General features: G+C 32.4%; 1 protein-coding gene across 1 annotated transcript; it reads right to left on the reverse strand.

Annotated features, from left to right (window-relative positions):
* Positions 1–22,735: 22,735 nt before the first annotated feature.
* On the reverse strand, positions 22,736–25,412 carry LOC133803413 (alcohol acyltransferase 9). The gene is made up of 2 exons (XM_062241453.1): positions 24,843–25,412; positions 22,736–23,834 (listed from the first exon to the last, which is right to left on the reverse strand). The coding sequence occupies exons 1-2, from the start codon at positions 25,275–25,277 to the stop codon at positions 22,866–22,868; spliced, it is 1,404 nt and encodes a 467-aa protein (XP_062097437.1). The 5' UTR covers positions 25,278–25,412; the 3' UTR covers positions 22,736–22,865.
* Between the last annotated feature and the right edge of the window lie 532 nt (positions 25,413–25,944).

A 25,944-nucleotide genomic window follows, 5' to 3' on the forward strand; every position in this document is an offset into this window, starting at 1 on the left:
CTTGCATGCTCATTATAAAATAATGAACAATCATATTTACACACATGGATTGATTGATATCCCAACCCTAACTTACTCAGCTTCTTTTTCGCCTCATAGTGTGTTGGGGGAATTTTATTATCTTTCGGAAATGCAAATTTTAGTAACTTCAACAATTCATCGAAAGAGTTATTTGGCCACTTCCCTCTAACTTTCAAATGCATCAACTTCGCCAAAAAGTTTAAGGATGATATCCAATCACAACCCGGATACAACTCAGCTTCAATCTCGTCGAACAACTCGTCATAATACTGTCCCATTCGACTGCCAGACACACCATCTGCTTCCTCTGCATTTGTCGGTAAGAGGAAATCATCAACGACGTCAACCATCTCGTCTACATCTTCATTCTCCTCAACTACCTCATTGGCGACACTAGCTTCCACCTCACCGTGGTAAACCCACTTTTGATAACTCTGTTGAAAACCCTTGTCAAAGACATGAGCCTCCACTGTATCTATAGTTTGTAGTTTAACATTCAGGCACCTCACACACGGGCATAAAATTCTCCCGTTGCAGTCTACGTGTTCTTTTTCCATTCTCAAGAAGGCTTGGAGACCGTTCCAATAAGCATCACAGTTACGCTTCCTTAATGCTGTCCAACTCTTATCGATCGACATCTACGATACAAGAATAAACAATAATTAAAACTTATTGACTATGTGTGTGTGCCCTAATCTACCTTTTCACTCCACTTCTATAAGGGTAAAGAACCTATCCCATTCAGATTTGTAGTATACATATAATTTAATCTATACTCTTAAAATTGTTTCGTTTATGTAAAAATTTCGGCAGCACCTCCCAATAGTTCTCATAAGTGGGCAGACTAAAATTAAGTTTGCCCACTTACGAGAACAAATAAGGAGACACATATTGAAATCTCTATTAACGAAACAATAAAATGAGTACTAGATCAAATTATAGGTACACAACAAATCCAAACTATCCATGCGGACACATACCGTCCTGGATAATTCGGAGAAGCATATTTAAGAGTTCTTACTGACTCAGCTTCACCGAACGGGTCTAAGGCTTTTCGTGATTGAAAATAATTAATAAAACATTATCATTAAGTGATAATATATAAAACGTCTATCCAATCTTTGGTGATCAAATTTTATCACCAAAGAAAAGCAACAAAAAAAGAAATATTTTTTAACACTAGATGTTTTATGATGTCTTATAAAATCTTATGATATTAAATTATAATTTTGTAATTTAGTTTGAAATTATTTATCTAACTTTTAATTTATTTTTAAATTACTAAATTTGTTAATATTAAATTAAATTATAATTTTTTAATTCATTTATCTAAAATTTTAATTTATTTTGAAATTATTTATCTAATTTTTTAATTACTAAATTTGTTAATATTAAATAAAATTATAATTTTTTAATTCATTTATCTAAACTTGTAATTTATTTTGAAATTATTTATCTAACTTTTAATTTATTTTTAAATTACTAAATTTGTTAATATTAAATTAAATTATAATTTTGTAATTTATTTTAAAATTATTTATCTAACTTTTAATTTATTTTTAAATTATATATCTAATTATTTAATTTATTTTTAAATTACTAAATTTGTTAATATTAAATTATAATTTTTCACTTTATTTTAAAATTATTAAATTGTTAATATTAAATTAAATTATTTATCTAATATTTTAATTTATTCTTTAATTTATTTTGTTAATTCTAAGTATTTAATGTCTTATTTATTATATTATTATTTATTTAGTCCTCTAACTCTACCAAAATTTTGACAGCATAACATCTCTATTATAACATATCCCAAAAATTTAAAACCCTACAAAAAACACTCAGAAAATTCCTAGAACATTCCCAATATACATATTATTAATCAAATTTAAATACTAATACTACAATTTTATACACACATATAAATATATCACTAAACACATCTCACTTTGTACACACATTCACATATTAATTATATTAATTAAACCAATAATATAATTAAAAAGTAAATACCTTGATGCCACAAAATTATATTATACCAGTGACCGAATTTCCAAGAGATACTCCTTCAATTTCTACACAAAATCAACCCAAATAATTAAATTTAAACAAAATCAAATCAACTTAATATATATATATATAAATATATATACAAGCAACTATATATATATATATTATGAGTTGGGTTTCAGCTTACCTGGGCTTCGGCGTCTGAGAGATCGGAGAGCAGACCGAGAGTGAGGGTGAGGTGAGGGTGCGACGACAGAGAGATCGAGAGTACTCTATACATAAATAAGAATATAACTCTCAAAAACACCAATAATGTCTAAAAGCAAAAAAATCAAAATCCAATTTCTTTTAACAAAAAGTATTCAAAACTTTGAACTAAAGCAAATTATGATCTAACAGAGCAGTACAAGCAAAGAATTGAGCATCAAACAGAAAGATATTCAAGAAAATATATTTGACTATAGCCAAAGCCCAAACATACAGAGTTAATCAATCTCCTTATGAAAAAGATATGATTGTGAATCAAAGTAATGAATCACAACTCAAAAACTAAGGACAACTCAAAAAGTTCAAACAGGTATACATTTCTAACTAAAAATCTCAACACACCAACTAATAACACTCTTTAAAATAAACCATGAATCATACTCTAAACAGGATAAGAAATTGATTTAAACACACATATACACAAACTAATAACAAAATGGGCACCTAATTAATCCTAAACATATAAAAGAACCAAAAGAATACCTCAAGATACAAAGTCCATAAATATTGATTGCATAAAAAAAAACAACTAATGAGATTTCAGAGATTTCACAGAAAAAACAGAGCTTAACCTATTCTTTGATTGCTATAAAATAAGCTCAAGATTCGGAACACTTAACAAAAAACACATAGCAAACAGTAAAAGCATATATTTTTTAATCCTGATATTAAGATTACCACACAAAACAGAACAAGCAAGAGGACAAAACCATCAAGAAAAAATTAAAGCAAACAGAAAAAACTTATACAAGAACCAATCAGCTCATACAAGAACTTATTCAGTTCTCAAAACACTGACTTACCCCATACACTGAAGCACTCTCAGTACAATGGTAAAATACGCCAAAGATCTAGACAAAATCACAGTCTATGCCTCTAGCCGAGACTACACTGCTCACAAAACAATATATATATATATAAATTAAGTTTACAATATTAACAATAAAACAAACAAATAGAGTGATGAGTAGTTGATTAATTTCAACACGACTTTTTGCCAAACAATAAAAACTATAAATAACTAATATCATCAACTAAATTTTGGGTATTAATAAGTATCGGAAGGGGAGGAATTGGCTTGTAGTGTTTGTATAATCAAACTAATAATAATATTATTATATTTTAGCAAGTTAAAAGTCTAGCAACATTAATTTCTACAACATATATATGTAGTGGTTTTATGTATAGAGAAAGAAAGATGGTTGTAGTTGTAGTTGTAGATACTAAAAATATTTAATGCATGCCGAGAAAACAGATAACAAAACAAACAAATCAAATTATAGAAAAAATTATGAATTGTCCATTACTAATAAAAAAAAATATAAACGATACATAGAAGATATAAAAAGAAATGATACTAAAATGCAATAAGCTAGCTGCCAATTTCATTTTCTAATAGAATAATAATTAAACAAGTACATATAGATTATACCACATATTCACAGATAATTCAATGATAATGAGCATACCAACCGATTAGCTCTATGTGCATATAGTAGTTTTCTTACCTCAAGTCCTGTGCGAATAATGGTATGACCCCGAGCGCGATCCTTTTACCCCCAAGCCTTGCGGTAAACCTAGTCACAACCATAAACGGTAATCCCGTTAAGAACTAAATCCAAATACTGAGTTCGGGACCAATCCCATGCTCTCGGGACCTCCAATTCCACCAAACAGGGTGGTGGAATCGTCCCCAAGAGCCCCCATGCTCTTCCCAAACCCTAAAAATGACATAATTGAATTGGCCATAGGGCAAGGGTGCCCAACTAGGCAGAGGCCCCTCAAAAAATCCCCTGCATAGCGCAGGGGCACCCAAAACTAGTGCAAGAACGCCCAAATAGGTAGAGGCTCCCCAAAACTTCCCCTACACAACGCAGGGGCGCTACGACACGAACCCAAAATTCTGGGTTTTGTTTTCTGCAATTTCTCCGACCTAACTTCACTGAAACCCGACCTAAGCCCCCCAAAACACACCAAATCAAGTTCCTAGCCAGTTTCCCATCAATTTTTAACCACAAATCACTTCCAATAATTTAGACAACCAACAAAAAACCATAAAATACCACAAAGCACACTAAAACATCAAAATTCAAACATTTTCCAAAATGAGCTTTGAGCTTAAGAACTCACCCAAATCCAAGAATTAAGGTTTGAATAATGAGCTTTAACCTCAGTCCCAGCTTGATACAGCCACCCAAACACGTTTCTTCAACAAAAATCCAGCTCCAACAACCCCCTAGAAAACTCAAATAAAAAAAACCTAACTTAATCTCAGCTCATCCAAGAACACCAAAAAAAAAGATGAAAAACAAGGCAATTGGTTCTTACCTCTTCAGATTTCGAATTTCCAAGCTATGATGTTGGATTTGATGGCTGCTAACTTCAACAAGCTCCAATTCTTCAACTAATCCCACTCCTCCTCAAGATACTCCAATAATCTTCAAGAATTGAACACTAAAACTTCAAAGTGCTTATCTAAACCTTGAGAGAAAACCACAAATAGAGAGAGAGAGAGAGAGAGTAACGTGAAATCCCCTAAGGTTTTCAGCATACCACTGAGCTTGACTTAGTCAAATGGTCAAAATGACCAATTTTGAGAGAAGAGAAGAGAGAGGTTTGGGGTGGATGTACTAGTTTGGGGTTCGGGGTTTGAGGTCTGAGAGAAAAGAGAGGGAGGTTTGGGGTTTGAGTTTTGGGGTCTGAGAGGAGAGAGAGAGGTTTCGGGTTTGAGATGAGAGATTGGGGTTTGGGGTATGGGTCTGAGAGAAGAGAAGAGAGAGGTTTCGGGTTTGAGGAAAAAAAATTTGGGGGGTTTTTATTTTGGTTTCGCGCGTAACAGAAAATATAGGAGCAGAAATGATCAGTGGCCGCGGCTTGAGCTTATTGGTGGCCGCGGCCACTACTCTCGGATCTCCAGGCCGCGGCCAGTGATTCTTGATGGTCGCGGCCTCTACGCGAACATGGCCCAGAATATGACCCATGGTCGCGGCCATCAAGAATCACTGGCCGCGCCCTAGAGATCCGAGAGTAGTGGCCGCGGCCACCAATAAGCTCAGGCCGCAGCCACTTCACGTTTTCAGAAAAAAAAAAAATTAAAAAATTCACTCCCCACACAAAGACCCAAAACCGAAAAATCACTCTCATTTTTTTCATATCATTTCATCATTTCTCTCTCATTTTCACTCCAATTATTTCCAAAAAAAAAATCATTAAATCCTATCATCAATCTTCAATCTTTTTACAAATTTTCACACATTATCATCAAAATCCTCATTGTCTACACAAATTTCCTTTCAAAATCTATAGTCAATTACAAGTAAGTACATTTTCTTGATTCTTTGATTATTGGGTTTTGAGTATTCAAGAATATGATTTTGGGTATTTTGTATTAATTGGTTTTTGGTGGATGAAATATTTATATATTGTGATAATTGGCTTAGATTAAGTGATTATGTTGTTATATTAGTAATAATTCAAATTTTGGGAAGATTGAAACACTATAACATACTTTTTCACTATTGGTTAGTCTTTGCCTACTAAGTGTTTGATGAAAGTTCTTAGAGGAGTATGTTTCAGTTTTAAGGGGAATTAATTGAATATTTTTGAAGAGGAAGTGTTTATTGGTTTAACAGAAGTTTGTTGGGAATAATTAGAGGATTTTGACTTTATATTTTGGGGTATTTTGAATTATTCTTTTAGTGCTTACTTATTTGTGTTTAAGGAAGGTTATCTTTGAGTCTTGAACTGACGAATGGCTCCAAAGAGATCTCGAAAGAATGCTAAAAGTGTTTCCTCATCTGAGGTTGAGTTTGATGCCACCAAATTTATTTCTGAGGAGGCATTCAAACGCTATCAAGATGCGGTAGTGAAACAGAAAACGATGATTGAAGAAGGGGGTTCGATATGGAGATTCGTCATGGGTATCCATCTATTGCAGAACAGATTGAGAAAAGACATTGGACGAAATTTTGTTCACAACCAGATGCTGCAGTAATCCCTATTGTCAGAGAGTTCTACGCTAATGGAATTTCTCAATTTAAAGCTATGGCTACAGTGCGAGGAGTTAATGTGAACTTCTCAAGTGCAGCCATAAATCAATTTTATGGGCTTCCTAGCATTGACAATGATGAGTATAGCCAAATCGTTGATAATCCTGACTTGAATGAGATTATCCAATTTCTGTGTAAGCCAAATACCCAATGGAAGTTAACTGAAACAGGTCATCCTATTAAATTTAAGAGAGAGGCGATGGGAGTTATTGAAAAAGCATGGCATAAGTTTATTAATGCAAAATTATTTCCCACTAAACATGTTAGTGATGTGAGTGTGGATACTGCTATACTTCTATATGCTATCTTGAAGGGGAAAACAATTGATGTGGGACGCATTATTAAGTCTTCCATTCAGAGCAGTTTCAGAAATGTTTCTAAGGGGTTCTATCATCCCCATCTCATTACCGCTATGTGTGCTCAAGCTGGTGTGAAATGGGATCCCTCGGAGCCTTTGTTGCAACCCATGCATATACTGAATAGATCCTCCATTACTCGCTTTAAGGTCACTGACACTGCAGGGGCTAGCTCATCTTCTCATACTCAAACTAGACCACTGCCATCTACAAAAAATATGACCTTGGCAGACCGTATGACACTTGTGGAGGAATCTCTGTACACTACATCTCAAGAGTTGCATGCTCACCGTACTGAATTCCAAGCACATCAGCAGCGCATGATTGAGTGGGCTAGTTATCAAGATGTTTGTTTTAGGATGAATGTCATACACCTTGGCTTGGACATGACAAACTACCCACCTGCACCACAGTGGATTCAACCATATCCACCACCTATTCCCATGATGCAAGATGCTAAAAATGAGGAGGAAGCTGAAGATGATCAAGGAGATGTCTAATTAATAAACATTCACTTCAGTTGAGGGAGTTTTTCTTTATCTTTTTCTTTCTTTTCTTTCATTTTATTTGCATTGAGGACAATGTTTCTTACAAGTGTGGGGGAAGGGAATAACTGAAAGTAAACGAATTTGATTTTATTTTTATGATGTTTCTGTAGTTATTGCTTTGACTTTATTTTGTTTGTCATTTTTAGTTTTTTTTTTTTCTTTTAGGTTGTCATGAGCATGGCATGATTATGTTGGAAGTTGTTTGTCAATGATAAATTTTTTGATTGAAATGAGACTAGTTTCATAGGAAATTGATGAATTATGCATGAATTGTGTGCTTAACTCTTGTCTAGTTGTTACTTAAGCTTGATCTTAGATTTTTAAACATAATGTGTTCAATTAGATTTACGTTTTCACTATTGCTTGGAGATATTTATAGGCTATGGTGTGATTTAAGCTTAAATATTCATTTTTCATCTACCTTCAACCTTAGCCTTATATTACAAGCTTTTAAAGACCTTATGATTCTTGATTATGTGTGTTTACATTAGTGGAGAACAATTGGTTAATGTCTATGGAGTGGGTGTTTTTCATAAAAATATTATTATCTATGAGACTTTAAAACATATTATGGCATGTATAAATTGATTCAAATGTTTGTGATTTGGTTTATTTAATTGTGCATAATCATAAATAAGATCAAGTTCTAAATGGTGATGATGCATTGAGTTGAAATTCTAAGGAATGTAGAATTCAGATTTTTCTTATAACTCATACTAGTTGATCAATCTTTGAGATAACTAACACTTTCAACAAAATCATTGCTTATGTTTTATTTGTTTAGTTTTTAGTTTTTATTAGGGATTTTGCTAAGGGACTAGCAAAGTTGGGATATTTGCGGCGAAAATACCTAAGTTTTGCAAATTATGACACTTAAATACCTAACTCTTTTTTTTTGCGGCTAAAATATCTAACGTTACACTTTCTTGGCATCTGTAGGTACCCGGTCGTTAAGTGCCAGGAAAGCGCCTACGTGGTGGCTTCTGATTGGTCTAAGTGTCTATTTTTTATTTTTTAATTAAAAAATTCATTTCTATATTTAAAAATTAAATAAAAATCTAATAAAAACTTTAAAATAATTTAAAATTCATTTTTTAATTAAATTAAAATTAAATATTTTTTAGGTATTTTGAATAATGATTTTTAATTTTAATTTAATTAAAGTATGATTTTTAAATAAAATTTTAATTTTTTATTAGATTTTTAATGAGTTTTATTTAATTTTTAAATATTTAAATGAATTTTTAAATAGAAATTCAATTATTAATAACGTGGACCAATCAGAAATTGTCACGTAGGCGCTGACCTGTTAGATAACGGTGAGGTACCAACGGGTGCCAAGAATGTGTAACGGAAAGTATTTTAGCCGCAAAAAAAAAAAAAAGAGTTAGGTATTTAAGTGTCATAATTTGCAAAACTTAGGTATTTTCGCCGCAAATATCCTAGCAAAGTTTAAGTGTGGGGGAATTTGATAAGGGTATTTTAGATATTATATATTTTATCCTTTGGCATTTAGATAATGTTCATTTAAAGTGTTTTTAGGTGTTCTTAGCTTTGTTTTACGAGTTTTTTTTTTATTTTTAAGTCATAAAATATTTTATAAGATATTATTGATGAATTTGATACAATTTTGTGGTTAAAAATGAAAGTGCAATGATATGACTCGAGAAAATGAAGTTTTGAGCGAGATTGAAGTGTTTTCGAAGTCCCTAAACCCGATGATTGAGCCTAAGTTGGAGATTATGAAGAAAAAAATATAGGAGCAGAAAATGATCAATGGCCGCGGCCACCAGCATTTACTGGTCGCGGCCTGGGAGACAGGGAGTATTGGCCGCGGCCATCAAGAATCACTGGCCGCAGCCATGCGACAAATTTTTCTTTAAAATTTAAATTTTAAATGTAATTATTGGGGGCTATAAAAGGGATTAGGGTTAACTTTGATCATAACTTTGGATTGCGATTTTTAGAGGCTAGAGTAGCAGAGGAGGAGGAAAAAACATCATCATCAATATTCTTCAATCTAGTTTTTCTTTCTTCTCAAAACACTTTTATTTTCATTGAATATTTATGTTTATGAATATGAATATGATTATGAGTAGTTTTCTTTATAGTTAAGGGTTATTTCAAAACCCTAGACATGATATCTTGAATGCATTGATGAATTTTATTTTTTTTATTCCCTTATATTAAATTGCTTCTATTTTTCTATTTGAATGTCATGGATCTTGTAAAATCTTGTTTAGATGGCCACTGATTAAGGTTTTGCATTGTTCTACTATCATCTTAGGATTTCTATTCACCTAATAGTTTAGGATTCTAAGTAAAGTGATGTAACGACCCAAATTTGCTAATAAGGCTTAAGGGTCTTGATTAGTGTGCCTGGAGGGCATAATGGGAAGTATGTGTGAATTTAATGATTAAGATGCATGATTATGATTTAAAGCATGTTATATGACTATTTGAGTATTTGAGATGCATGACTATGTGTATTGTGTTATGTGATAATTTTAGCCTGTTGAGGGCATAAACGTGATAATTATGTTATGTGACTTGTACCACGTGGGTGTGGTGATATCAATGTGATGCACGTGCCGAGACGGTCCTAGAGAGCTAGATAACTCAAAAGTCACAATGGGATTTTATACCCAGTGGGGGTGGAGCCTAGGGGTATTTTGGGGATTTTGTAATTTAGTTCTTGTGAGATAATGGTAACTGGTAATTTGGTAACTTGTGTAACTGTTAGTAACCATAGAGAGTAACAAGTTTAGATGGAGAAATTGTAGAATTGTAATGGATAGGAAATGACAAAAGGGCCTTTGAGGTTTAGTTAGGAAAGGGATATTAAAGGAAGGGTAGAGTGGTCAATTGGTTGAGGATAGATAAGCTTCAGCTGAAAGAAAAAGGTGGTCACGTATAACACTTAGTTGGAAATTGATTCATGCTGAAATTTGAGGAAAATCTATAAGAAAAGAGAAGAAGAGGAAAGCTGAAGTTGGGAGACCTAAGAGGAGAGTTTTGATGGTTCAAGGCAACTAAGTTGAGCATAAGCCAAGATTACTCAGAGGTAAGGATTTGTCTATGATTTGTTTAAGTTTCAAGTCTGGTTTTTAGAGAATAAGCATTAATTGAAAGAAGATAGTGGCTGGTTTTGCATGGAATTCAGAGTTGGGATAATCAAAAGGAAGGTGACTTGAGGCTAGAGTTGAGGACAATTCAAGCTGGGTTCTTGACTGAGGTAAGAGTTTATCATGTTTAATTTTCGTAATTGGTGTGGATTAAGACTCTAGAGGCATGATTTATAGTTTTGGAAGCCATGGTTTAAGTTTTAGGAATTTGAAACTCAAGATAGGATCTTGGGTGTGCTTGTGTGATTGGGGTTGTTTATGATGTTTATAGGTTGTTAAAGGGTTCATTTGGGGTTTTAAATTGATTTTTTGGGCTTAGGTACTTGTTTGGGATGATTTGGAATGGTTTAGGCTCGGGAAAAACGCAAGGAAAAACCCAGATTTCTGGGCTCGCGAAGGAGCGCCGCGGCTCTGTTCTTGGGAGCCGCGGCGCGAGGCTGATTCTGGGCAGGGCAAGCTCTCTGACTTTCTGGGCGCCGTGGCCCTCTAGGGCAGTGCTAGGCCAATTTCAGAGCATGGGATTTTGCAATTTTGAGCCTTTGCTCCGATGGTTCGAGGGATGTCTTCGGTGCATTGTTTTAGGGATTTGGGGGATTCCGAGAGTGTAGGATTGGTCCCGGGAAGTAGTTTTGGGTTGGTTAGTGATAAAGGATGTTTCATGTGTGTTGTGACTAGGTCTTTGGAGAGGCTCGGGGTAGAGGACCGTGCTCGCGGCATTGGGGCATCGGAAGCTCGGGATACAGGTAAGAAAACTGCACCCGACTATATGTTGTGATGGGACTAAGTGCTCCCGAGAATTGTATCATGTCAATGATGGTATTACGCCATGGGACATGTAAAAGCAGCCTAAGAGTGCCGTACATAATATTAGCGCACAGGGCGCAGCTTGGCCACTGGTAGCCGAGGACAGCTTAGTAATCACTGAGCCCGGTTTAAGCGGGTCGGGGTCAGTGGGATAACAGAGGGGGCAGCCTGAGGGCGCCAGCCCTAGTTATCATTTGTGAACTGTAAATGATATGAGTTGACATGCGTAATATGTGGAATACTTGAATAAACTGAATAGTTATATGGCTGAGATTATGTGATGCAATGTGAGATGTTGACTTGTTTGCTAATTGTTTATGCTCTGTTGTTGTTGTGTTTTCTTGCTGGGCCTTGGCTCACGGGTGCTACGTGGTGCAGGTAAAGGCAAGGGCAAGCTGGACCAATCCTGAGGTGGAGAGCTGGGGGGTTGAATGTACATAGCCAGCTGTTCGAATACCATGGTCGAGGAGTGGGTCAGGACAGGGATTACCTAACTGCTTGTTTTTCCTTAGTATGGCTGGTTATTGTATCTGAACCTTATAACTTTTGTAAATGGTCTTTAAACTGATATTTTTGGGATCCCGTGTAAACAAATAATGTTTCTTAATGAAAATGTGGCTTTTTGAGACCAAAACATTTTAAACCCTAGTTCTTTTATAGTTTCGATGACACACTTTCAATTGATTGACTTGATTAGCAAGTCTGGCACTTTATTAACACACAGTGTAACGGTCTTGGCTATCCAGGGCGTTACAAGTGATAAATTGCAATTAAGGTATTGTGACGGGTATTCTAATTGTGATGAGAAATAGAACCTAGGTTAAATGAATTGCATGCTTAATGAATTTGTTGCCTAGATTAACCTGTTTCCACAAAGTGTAATGCTTTTACTAGGTTAAATAGATTGCATGCTTAATGGGTTTATTGCTGGGTAAAAAGGGTTAATTAAGAGCGCTTAGCTTTAATTAATTATATTAGGCAAACTGGGATAATTGACTGCTTAAGTGTTATCTGCGGGGTTAATAGTTTAATTGGGAATAGGGAATTATTCATCATTGTTGATAGATTGATTGTTGAAGGTGGAGAGTAATTCTTGACTATTTCTTTAATATCGTTATATCCTTAGTTATTCAATCATTGATATTTATTTCATTTTATGTTTTCAGCTATTAAAACTAAAACCCCTTTTTAATTTTAATCTAGTATTAGCATTGGTCTAGAATTAACTGTCGGCGTTGGGGTCAATAGCGACACATTTTAACTGTCGGCATTGGTCTCGAATTAACTGTCGGCGTTGGGGTCAATAGCGACAGTCAAAAGCAACGGTGACAGTTATTAGCTGTCGGCGTTGGTCTCTATGCCTACAGTTTTTAACTGTCGGCGTAGAGTCACACTAAGCAACTACAACAGTCAACAGAGTTGACTGTCATGGTTGGGTGTCGGGAAAGCCCAGTTTTGTAGTAGTGAGTGAGAGTGAGGGTGAGGGTGCGGGGACGATGGCGGTGCGGCTACAATCAGCTGGTTGAGATCGAGAGTGAGGGTGAGGGTGAGGGTGAGGGTGCGGCGACGGTGGCGGTGAGGCTGAGATTGAGAGTGAGGGTGAGGGTGAGGGTGCAGCGGCGGTGCGGCGGCGGTGAGGCTGAGATCGAGAGTGAGAGTGATATTGAGGGTGAGGGTGGGGGTGCAGTGGCGACGGTGGCGGTGAGGCTGAGATCGAGAGTGAGGGTGAGGGTGCAGCGGCGGTGCGGCGGTGCGGCGGTGGTGAGGCTGAGATCGAGAGTGAGAGTGAGAGTGAGGGTGAGGTCTGCGGCAATAAATAAATCGAAACTATAAGGCAAAGAGGAAAATGAGGGTCTGCGGATGTGTAATTAGGTTTTACGCAGTGGAGGAGAATGATAAAATGTATCATGGGCGACATTCTATAATATTAGGGGCGACACGTCGCCCCTAATAATTTTCAGAAATGGGGAAAATTTCTCAACATCAGGGGCGATTTATACCAATATCAGGGGCGACTAATGATGTGTCGCCCCTGATTTCTAGAATATTAGGGGTGTCGCCCCTAATAATTTTCACAAATGGCGAAAATTTCTCAACATCAGGGGCAATTTATACCAATATCAGGGGCGATTAATGATGTGTCGCCCCTGATTTCTAGAATATTAGGGGCGACATGTCGCCCCTAATAATTTTCACAAATGGCGAAAATTTCTCAACATCAGGGGCGACTAATGATGTGTCGCCCCTGATTTCTAGAATATGAGGGGCGACATGTCGCCCCTAATAATTTTCACAAAATGGTGAAAATTTCTCAATATCAGGGGCGACTAATGATATGTCGCCCCTGATTTCTAGAATATTAGGGGCGACGTGTCGCTCCTAATAATTTTCACAAAATTGCGAAAATTTCTCAACATCAGGGGCGACTAATGATGTGTCGCCCCTGATTTCTAGAATATTAGGGGCGACACGTCGCCCCTAATAATTTTCACAAATGGCGAAAATTTCTCAACATCAGGGGAGACTTATACCAATATCAGGGGCGACTAATGATGTGTCGCCCCTGATTTCTAGAATATTAGGGACGACACATAGTCGCCCCTAATAGAGTCGCCTCTAAAACCAATATTTCTTGTAGTGACATATTTTTACTCGACTTGGATTTTTGAGTAACCCCTTTCGGAATAATATGAAACTTGAACTCCAATTGGTGCTTGAGGAACCAAACTCACGAAAAATGACAGTTAATCCTACTAACAAACAAAAAAACTTAAATAAATCATTTCTTATAATATGATGAACTTAAAAGCCCTAACAATGACAATAACTCACGAAAACTAACATACTTTACTAATAATGACTGAAGAAATTAAAAATTAATACAAAATAATATGAAATTGATGATAATGATGATCGAAGAACATAAGTTACTCACCTTTATTATTTTGGTCCGGAGGTGCCCACGCAGCGGCGGAGAAGCAAGGATTTTTTTTTGCTCTGAATTGGGTTTCTACAAATAAGAGAGGGAATGAGAGGGTGAATGAGAAGGAATGAGTGAGAGAAGAGAGTGAATGGGAGAGAAGACACGACAGGTTGTTTTTTTTATATATTGTTTTAAATTAAAATATATATTAAATATGTTAAATGATTATTACCCGTCAGATGCATTCATATTACACTTAAACAACTCAGATTGCTTGCAGGAACGGTCACGCAGCGTGACCTCATCAGCGTCATATATATATATATATACATGAGGGATGACTATAGTGGGGCATGTCTTTTGCCCCCACCGGTAGGGGCGTCTCTGTTTTTGGTACGTGGAAAAATTATAATATAATTTTTTTTATATGACAGTGTACATTATAGTTATTTATGATATTCCACCAGCTTTTAGAAAATTTCGAATAATTTACGATATCGAAAACAAGCTTCAAAATAATTTGTTTCACGCGCAAAAAAAATAAGTTTCAAAACAACATATTTTTTATTTTTAGCACTGTAAATTATTTAGAATTTCCAAAAAAATTGTTGAAGATTCTAAATAACTATATTGTATATCGTCATATAAAAAAATTGAATTGTAATCTTTCCATATACCGAAAACACGAAAACAAATTGTTTTTAAGCCTGTGTTTATACGCGCGTGAAAAAAGTTATTTTGAATTCTTTTTAGACATCGTAAATTATTCAATTTTTTTAAAAAATTGGTGGGATGCTTACTATAACTACAGTATACACCATCATATAAAAAAATTTAGGTTATAATTTTTTTACGTACTAAAAACAGAAACGCCCCTACCGGTGGAGACAAAATGCATGCTCTTATTGTAGAATTTCCCTATATATATTTGTTTTTATTTATTTAATACAAATTTTGAAAATCAAATTTATTATTTGTCTTTAATCACTGTTTTGTTTCTAAATTTTCTTTCCCTTTAAAGAAAATTTCATATCATTATAGAAAGGAAAGGAAAGAAAAAAGAATAAAAGGGTGTTTCTGCATTTGAGTTTGTACAGAAAAAAAGAGTTCATATCCGAGAGAACAAAAAAAGAGGGAAAAAAAAAGAATTCTAGTTTAGGGATGGGACTCATGTAAAGAAAAGAAAAATATTTTGAGTATTAAAATCGCAACTAAATATATAATTGTGAAAAAAAATCATACAAATCAATTCCGGATCAAAATATATAAACAAGCATTACAACTTCAGGAAAAAAGACATTTAAACTAACATATACGTATATTACAACATAATCTACTTTTATTTTAATTTCATTTTCAAGTAATAATCCAATTAGAAAAAGAAAAAAAATTACTCAGTTTTTTTTTTTTCTTTTTGTTAGAAACCGGTGAATTGTTTTTGAGAGAGACGGTGAGGTTTTCCTTGTTTTTTGAAGAAAAAAAAAAGACAGAATTTTGGGAGACTAATTACACTAGATTTTTTCTTAAATACATATTTTTTGTTTTTTTTTTACTTTTTTATGGTTCTTTTTTTTATTTTTTTAAATACGTTCTCAAATTTTTAAAAATAAGATTTTCAAAGTTTTATAATTACGAAAATACGATTTTTAAGAAAAATAATTAAAAAATAATTTGAAAGCCACTTGAAAATAACTCACTGAACTAACCAAAAACCTAAAAACAACGTAAAAAAAAATCATAAAAATAACATGAAAACAACTTAAAAACAACACATAAAAAAAAAAGAAAAAAAAAAGACAAAATCATAAAAATATAAAACATTTCTTAAAATTGTAAAATTGAAAAAAAATTGTTTAACCGTAAAAGATAAATTTTTTTTAACAAAAATTAGTATTTTATGTAATTGTGTTTCTATTTCATTACTATTAAATAAAGAATTAAAATATGACAACTATGATACCACATGTACTCGGGTTAGAATTCTAGCATGATATATATTTAGCTTCTCTATAAATATATATAATTTGTTTTTATTTTAATTATTTATATATAAAAAAAATAAATTATATATAACACAAAATAGATTAAATCAAATTTAATAAAATAACATTTAAACATTATATTAAAATTTAATCCTGAATTTAAAAAAAATAACTAAATTTGACCTTCTGCTTTTTGAAATATTATACATATATAATATTATTATATATTTATTTTATAATGATGTAATATTTACTTCACATAATAAATATAATATTTTAATTTAATAAGTTTATAATTTAAAATATTTATATAATTTTTTTAAGTGTTATTATTAGTTAACTAACAATAATAATTACAATAAAATAAGTATTGATTTAATAATGATTATTGTAGGATATTCTATTTTTGTAAAATAATACATTTTTTTATGATATATTTATTATAAATAAAATATATTGTCAAAATTATACAATTTTTGCGTTGAATTGAATGGACAAAAAAAAATGGATTGGATGGTCTAAGTTTTGAAAGAAAAAAAAAAGTAGATGTAGTAGATCCAGATATCTAGGTAGGTTAAGGTTAGTTAGGTTGTACATATTGGATTGGTTCAAAGATATGGGAATGCACTCAAAAAAAAGATGAGGATATCGCACGACAAATCATTACTTTAATATATATCATTTACTTTAAGAAACTAAAAGCGTAAGAAGCAGATATATATATATATATATGTACGGGTCTGTAGTTATATATATATATGGACGCGTCGAAGTTTCCTTTGTTATTAACCGCTACATTAAAATTGATGATTATTAATTAATATTTTTAAAAATAAATTTTAATTTTTTAAAATTTATGAAAGAATTACTTGATAAAATACGTGCATTTATTATGAAAATATAATATTGTAAACTTTTTATATTTTTAAATGGATGTCAATTTCTAAATATAATTAGTGTTTCTCATTAGTTGGAAATAACATTAATTATAACAAAAAAAAACTAAATTCAAAATTTATATATTTACTTATTAGTAACTTACTATATCAAGTTATTATTTTACCACATATTGTTAGTACCCATCTAAGATAATATATATTTATTATAAATTATAACTAATCACTAATAGCTATAAGATTATGAAATAAAGGAAGTTGATGAATATGAGTGGCACTTGCATTAGTCGGTCGGCAGCCTTTCTCTATTCAAAATATACAATTCAATTGTCAAATTCATGTTTTTGAAAGAGATAAGAAGCACCTTTTGAATTATTTTACGATAAAATGCTTTTCGAGTAAGAGAGATAGGAATCCCCTGACCAGTGACCACTGCTAATCAACTATTTCTCTTTGTATATCATAATTAAGGTACACATAATTAATTCTCCATTATGAATAATTTTGGTCTTGTAGAATAAAAGGACGATCCATAAATAAAGATATGTATATATATATATATATATATTTCTTTCCAAAATTCAAATGTATTAAAAATACGAACTTTTTAACAAAAGTCAGGTTCGTTACTTACATGCGATGCGAAACCCTAGCTAGTTGTCTTATTGTTATTTTGCCAACATTAATTAGTGCTCCCTTAGTTAAGATGCATTAATTAGTTTTCATATCTATATAAAACAAAAGTAAAACCCATTAACAAATTCCAGTAACAGAGAGAGAACTAGATGCTGTGCCTATTGGGGGGAGAAGTGACATTAAACTATATATTATTATACCTAATAAAACTTGAGCTAACCAGCCAGCCATGTTCTCTTTTATTAATTTTACTTTTAAAAGATAATCACAATAATATAACTTTTTTTGTTTCAAAAAGTATATATACGGTACCTACGTATTATCCCATTCTGCCGCACAAATTTTCAAGACTTTTCTACTTTAATAATTTAATACGTACGTTGAATCGAATATAATTGCGGTAAGCTTCCACAGCACTGTATATATATATTTTTTGTTTATAAATGTCAAAGATCGACTACATGAGTTTTCTGATTTTTTTTCTTATTAACGAAAAATCCTTGTATTATATATATATATAAATATAAAAACTACTGTGCCTATATAATTTGATTCATAGCTGATGAAACCAGCGAATGGTAATAAACAATAACCTTTATTCCACTCATGACAAAACAAAATACAAATGAGTTATGATCTCATAGTGTTAATATAATATGGGATCCTAAAACAAATATTTTCAATATAGTGCCTCCTGGATAAAAAAAATTATATATTTTTTAATAGGGAAAATACAATTTTTGTCATTTTATTTTTCCCGAATACGCGATCGGCTCCTGTGTTTTGTTAAATGACAATTCAGATCATTCGTTTTACAAAATGGATCAAAATAGTAACCTAGACCCGATTTTTGTCAAAATATTTTCAATTATAAGATCAATTCTCGGGTCGTTAGTGGTGCAATGAGTTCAGAGAAGCGAAAAAAATAGTCGAGAAGCTGAGAATGAAATATTATATTTGAAATTTATTTTCACTAAAATTAGGTATAAGATACTGTTTTGAGAATTGTCATTTAACAAAATACATGGCCCAATCATATATTTGAAAAAAAATACAAATGTCAAATTGATATTTTCCCTTTTTAATATGAATTATTTTGCGTTGTCAAAATTTCCCACAAATAAATTAGACTACTAAAAATAGATATTCCTGTTAGCTTTTTTTTTTTTTTTTAAAAAAGGAGAGGTGATACGACATAGTGGGGAATTGAGCAAATAATATTTTTGACTTTAAAATAATTATGATTCTTACAAAGTTGTGTCCTATCCAAATAAATTAAACTACCCTAAAAATAAATCTCAACTCTATTTTTCTTTATTATTCTATCTATTTCTCTCTAAAAATTAAACTATCATATGGAAAATGGAAAATGAAGAATGAAAGAGACTGATTTTCAATAATAGTAAAGCTGCACTACTATTTGTGATAACAAAAATTATTACCTCAACGATAAATAAGTGATAACTTTTATCAAATTGCGAAAATATTATTGTTGCAATAAGCTCCAACATTTTGAAAACCAAGTATCTGAGATTGTTATAGCGAAGACAATATTGTTGATGCAGATATCATTTTCAAACGACAGAACAAACATGTGTCGTCGCATTATGTACCTATACATATGAACTTATGGTGACGACACAACAATATGTCATTGTAATAGGTCTACTGCAATAATTTTAGGACCTATTGTGACAATTTTTGTTGTTGTAATAGGCCTGTTTCCTTGCACCTAACTATAAATAACTACAAAATGATTGCAGTGATTTTTAATAACTATTAACTACAAAGAATAGTTGTGACTTATAGTGACAACCAAAACTTTTAACTGCAGAGTTTTTAGTGATACTCTAGTCGTAATAGTTTTTTGAAATTTTAGAACTAAAATTCTTAGCTTTGTACTGATGAGCAACTATTGATAATTCTTTTTTTTTCTCTCATAAATAAGTATGCTTATTGGACAATACAATATATTGTTGTAAAATTAATTTCTATAAACACTTTTAATCTGAAATAAATCTAAATCTTCAATATCATAATATTTTCAAGTTTATAACAACAAAATATCTTCATATATAATGACATCATTATTTTAAATCTGAACAAAAACGCAAATATATTTTCATTTACTTAAAATTATTCAAATCTACCACTCATAAATGAAGAAATATTCATAAACTATGTAAATAAAATATTCAATCATGAAAGAATCTTTAATTGCTACCATTATTATTTCATCAAATTGTTCTCTACGAATGTGCGGCTTTATGAAAATTATTTCCATTTTATTTGCAATATCTTTAGCTAACATCAAAGCATATGCAAAACTATTTTCTTTATATTGGATGCCTCACTATTTAATTAATTATATATAATTTTAGATTAGTTTTTTCTTTTACTTATGTTTTAAATTATATCTCTGCATCAAATTTATTTTTAATATATCTATTTTATTTCAAACAAAAGAGATTATTTAAAAACACCAAACAATCTTAAACTAATAGCCCAACCAACAAAAAGCTCATCACACAACCAACAAAAGTTTGCTATAGTAAATATAATAAAAAGAACATAAGTAGCACAAAAATTAATTTAGCACAAAAATACAAACTAGACATAGCAAGAAAACCATCTCAGATTAACAACTACAAATAGGGGGAAAAAATAACTCTCTCAGAAGCTATGAATCCAGTAAAAAAACAACAAGAAAGACACGGCAACTCCTTGTGTTATTGAGTCTCCCCTTTGAAATTAAATTTAGGGCACAAAGAAACTTTATATCAAACACAACATAATAGTTTTCTAAACTAACAAAAAAAGAAACAGTATGCTGATTTGAATTCAAAATTAATTTTTTATATATGTTCGAGTTAATTATTATTATTAGCAAAAAAAATATTCAAAAAAAAGAAAGAAATACATGCACCGATTTTGGACTTCATAGCAAGGTAGCAGGAGGAGAACCCTTTGGTCCTTCTTGTCATGACATTCATCATCGGAGACACCATTACTTGTGGTGGTAATTTTGCTACGCCACACACCCAATGAATGAGAGAATCGAGTAGTTATTTGTTGGAAAAATTAGTGAATGAGAAATTGATGGATAAAATGGTAATAATTCAGCAAATCATTTTGATTAAAGATGAGATTATTATAATATTGTGTGATTTATTTTGATTGATTTTATATCAGAATATTGTGTAATGTGATTAATTCTGATTGATATCAGAAATTGATGCCTATTGTCAAATAATTTAATAATTAAAAATTATAATAAAGTATCACAATAAAGTTAATACACAAAATTCATAACTAAAGATTATTAAACAAAACACTAAATTAAGTTACTTTCAACAAAACAATAATAATACAACAAAACAATAAAACTTTCAGCAAAAAAAAAAAAAAACTTTCAATAAAAAATAATAAAATTACAACAGTACGGTGCGATTTGAACCATATTTATGAAATTCTAAACCGTTGTTAGAGATATTTGTATTGTGTTAATGGAAAATAAGAAATACTATTACAACTCTAAGAAAAATAATACAAAAACACAATGAATGGTTAAATAAGATTACAACGCAATACTCAAAATACAAATAGATGTAGAATAGAAATAAATGAAGAGAATAATAAGAACTACTACTCTAAAACAAAAGATACAAATAAATATGTAAAGATAAAATAGAAAAATAGAAGATAAAAAGCAATGGTAGAAGAAATAACAAGAACAAGAAGTAAAACACTATCACTCATACAACCAAAATGAAGACTATTGGGGATCACCAATTTGAACAAGGTTTACAACCTTTGCCCAAAAACTTATTTCTCCCTATCTCAAGCACTAAGTGATTTTCTCAATATTGGAAATAACTCTCTGGAATAATAAAACATTTTGGTGTATTTCTAGTCAAATACTATTGTGAATAGAAATAAAGTTGTCTTATAAGTGAGCAATATGCTCCTATTTATAGAGTTTTGAGATACCCTTTGAATCCCAAATTTCACTAACCCCATGGTTGTTACCAATATTTAATTTGATGTTTATGGAATTAAAAATGAGTTTTGGGAGGCGTTAGAACTGTTCAAAATAGAAAAAAATGGTTGAAAGTTGGTTGCACACATCTCTAGCCTCGACCACTAGCATGCCTGGCCGCCGCCGTAGCTCGTTGTCCACCAGGCCGCGACCAGGGACATAGGTGGTCACGGTCACCAGCCATTTTCAACACAAATTTGTCATTTTTCCAAAATGTTCCAAAATGTTCCAAATTTTTTCCCATATGATTTTGTAACCTACAAACACCTAATAAGAGTTTAAAATATGTCTCAAATAGCCATATTTCACAATGAATTTGTGAAATCCAATCTTAAATGTGTAACATACAATCTACACATTATTGAGTAATATTTGGGAGTTACAAAAATATCACATTTTGGCATATACATGTGTCCAATTTTCTGACTTTCAATAATATGTTATAGGGTGTGATAAATCATATTTGTGTGACAAATAACATTTTGTCACATTATTTATTCTAACATTATATTATATGAAATAACATAACATCCCCCACTATATTAAATAATTACTTTTTGTAACACCTATTTAATCAATTAAACATTATATTAAAATTAGTCGTACCACACAATTTAGAGAAAAAAATCAATTCACAACTGCATCAAAGAAGGTTCTAACCGTATATTTTGATACACTATGATGCGATATGATGTAGACGGTTTGATGAACACTCCTAGTTTGTCATCATAATAGCCTTAGACTTTAGAAAAAGAAAGGGTCTTAATTTTAAAAGAAAAAATAAAAAATCATAATAAGTTGGTTGCCAATCGAGGTAAAAGATCCCACTTAATTACATGGGTTAACAACCGACATAATAAGTAAAAATTCTTGAATTTTTTTATGGTAGATTTTGTCCAATGTAGAAAATTTCTGCCTTTTTATCACATTACTCAACACATTTAACTGACTTAAATGAGCAATGTGAGAAGTTTTTGTATTTTAATTATCTATCTATTTTATAGTAGTGAATTATTAAGAAAGCAATAATTTACATTAACTAATCATACTTGTGTATAGATATTCTTAATTATGGGTTAAGTGAAAATAAGAACTGGTAAGTTAACATTAATTTAGAGCAAAGTACATTAGTTTATCCCATTAAGAAACCTAATTATTACAGTAAGGGAGTTTATACGTACACACCCTGAAAAACAAAAATCATATTCAGCCATTATTATTTTCTCGATGAATCCCATAACCGTTTCCGTTTCCGTTCCCGTTACCGTTATGATCGCCATTGTTTTCTTCTTTATAATCCAAACATTCATTCATGTAATATTCAAATTTCTCGAGGACGCTCTCCGGCACCGAAACAAGCACTCTAACGGCATTAACGTCGCCGATAACGGGCAAAAACAAGCAGTAAACATCACTCGCTAATGGTCCCATATGCAGAGGCTTTCCTTTCCCGAAATCCAAATCCTCAAGCCCTAACTTTGCCCACTGCGATATCACCAGACTCATCGACAGATCCGTTTTAAGCGTTTTGTCCTCCAAAAGATCGATCATGGACCTCACGTAGCCATCGTCAAGAGCCGACTTAGCAATCTGGACCGATTTTACTCCGTGGTGGAGGTTGGCGGAGACAAGGTCCTTCACGGTAGAGAGTGCGCAGCCCAACACGAATCCATTTCCATAATACCCCTGAGGAATCTCGGGGATCAACTTCTTCCTGACATTGACAGAGAAAAGGAGCTTGACGGTGAGGGAGGGTGACAGGTCAAGGGAGCGAATCCAGGAGCGCCACGTGTGAGAGGCGAGGGCTTCGAAGGTGGTGCACTTGAGAGACGGAACGCATTGTCGTTTGAGGCGGAGGAGATGAGCTGGAGAGAAAATAAAGGAAGCCGGGCGGAGGGGCTGAGATTGGAGGAAGTTGAAGATGTCGACGTGGGAAGAAGGGTCCTTGGGACTCGGGACATGTTTCGTAAATTGTGGGTGAGGGAGGGTCATTTGTGGGGGGTTTCGGGGTTTCAACACGTGGCGAGAGTGGAGCGGTGCGATTGGTAGATCGAGATTCTCTTTAGCTGTATGGTGGGCCCACGCGTGTAGGAACTGTGACGTACCGATTCCGTCGCAGATGCAGTGATTGATGGCGGTGCACACTATCATTCCTCCACAACGGAGATTCGTCACCTGAAAATATATAAAATAAATTAATTAAAAGTTTGGAAATGGAAAACTCACACTTACTAATACACTTACCAACCATGTATTGTATATCTTATAAAAAGGACCCGCACCCCACTCACTCTATTTCTTTCTCATTAAAAATAAATAAAATAAAAAAATGTTGGTACTTTTATTTTCTTAGTACGATTTAACTTTTCTTAGGACCGTTTTTTTTCTTAAAACATTGCAACAATGTGGTCCACCTAATTGGAACTTTGTCAGTGAGAAGAACCCATTTAATCAAAATGAACTGATACAAATAGGTAAGGGAAACTTAAAAAAAAAAAAAAAAAAAAAAAAAAAAAAGATCACATGAGGTCATTCAGGTAAGGTGACAGTGACACTGTACCCGCTGGGCGAGCTCATTAGTCATTAGGATCAGTACTACTCACCTCACTCGCTAAACATTAACCGTTTCTTAAACTATTTATTCTTCTTCTTCTTCTTTTTTTTTTTTTTTACATGTTTTGTTGTTACACAGATTTTGTTTGGGAAATGTTAAACGTATCTTTCCTTATTTATTTTATTTATCAAATATTTAGAGAAATCACAACGTTAACCCATTGATAAATAAATCCCAGGTGAATTTTTATTTTTTCTATAATTGACAAATGATAAAGATGTTAAATGTATCTCTTTTCCATTTCTCCTTTTCCTTTTCATAAATTGTATCGATAACTTATAATATTTTCAATACATAAAATATTTAAATAATATTCACTTATAAGGTATTTACAATAATAATAATAATAATGCAAAGAGAGAATTTTCTCTTAACACTCATATCGGAGCACTAAAGCTAACTAAGAATATGCTTAATTTTCCCATTTATAGCATAATCTTTTACTAATTAAATCATCGTTTTTAATTATAAATATATATATACATATAAAATGTTCTTATTTCGAATTTACTAATTATTCATTACAAATAAAAGTCTTTTTTTTTCTTGATAAAAATATATTATATTACCTGAACAATAAGAGGAGGAACATCCAAGAAAGTGAGGGCATCAACCCTATACAAGAGTTTCCTCCAAGACCTGTTTGGCTTCAGAGAAAACTGGAGAAAGTCATCTGCAGTGATATCCATAAATGCTTCAACAAAGAGGGCACCTTGGGCATTACAATCAACCTCGAGCTTCTGATCATCGGCGGCCCTCAACCTTCCGGCCAAAGGGTAGTAGTCGACGAGAACTCTGGAGAGAGCTCTTTTCAAAGTGTCGGAGCTAACGGTGACCGATTTCTGGTAAAGATAGAGGTATTTGATGGAGAATCTGAGGAACTTTTGGTCATCCAGATTGGTAAGGTACAGAGTATGCTTTGGAGTTGGTGCGTTTGGCTCAACTATAATCGGTTGATTTGGATACAGATTACAATCTGGAAGTTCTGCTGATTTTAACGTCATCTTCTCTACTTTCTTTTTTCTTTCTAAATTTCTCTAAATATTACCCTGGTTAATAATAGAGAGAATGATAGTAGAGAAGAGAAGAAAAGAGAGAGAGAGAGAGAGAGAGAGAGAGAGAGAGAGAGACGAGAGAGAGAGAGATAGAGATAGAGAGTGAAATTGACTGAAAGAAGAGAAGAGAAGAGGTAATAATAGAGAGCCAAGCTATGTAGACAAGAAAGAAAGAAAGAAAGAAAGAAAGGGGAAAAAAAACAAATATCTACGGTTGGATATGGAGATAGTACGGTGAGATTCCTCTAAGAGTAAAACTAAGAAGAGGAGATGTCCATTTGGCTTATCATGACTACTCTTTTTTTTTTAAAAAAAATACAGATCTTTCTAAATATAATATATTTTTTAGTCAATTAGCAAAATTAGATTTTAGGTATTTTACCTTTAGCAAAATCTATTTTAGAATATTTGAATTTGGAATTTATTCTATAGCAGAAACATATCAAATTTTTTAGCTGAACTATTTATAGTTGATGACAAAATCAGATGATAGCTCAAATTAAATTCTGTAAAAGTAAAATATAATTATGTAATCATTTTTTGTTTTCTGAGAGAGAGATTATGTAATCATTGTTTGAGACGGATTATTCACTCACCTGGAATAACAGATTAGAAG

This window comes from Humulus lupulus, chromosome X, assembly GCF_963169125.1.
Source record: "Humulus lupulus chromosome X, drHumLupu1.1, whole genome shotgun sequence".
Lineage (NCBI taxonomy): Eukaryota > Viridiplantae > Streptophyta > Magnoliopsida > Rosales > Cannabaceae > Humulus > Humulus lupulus.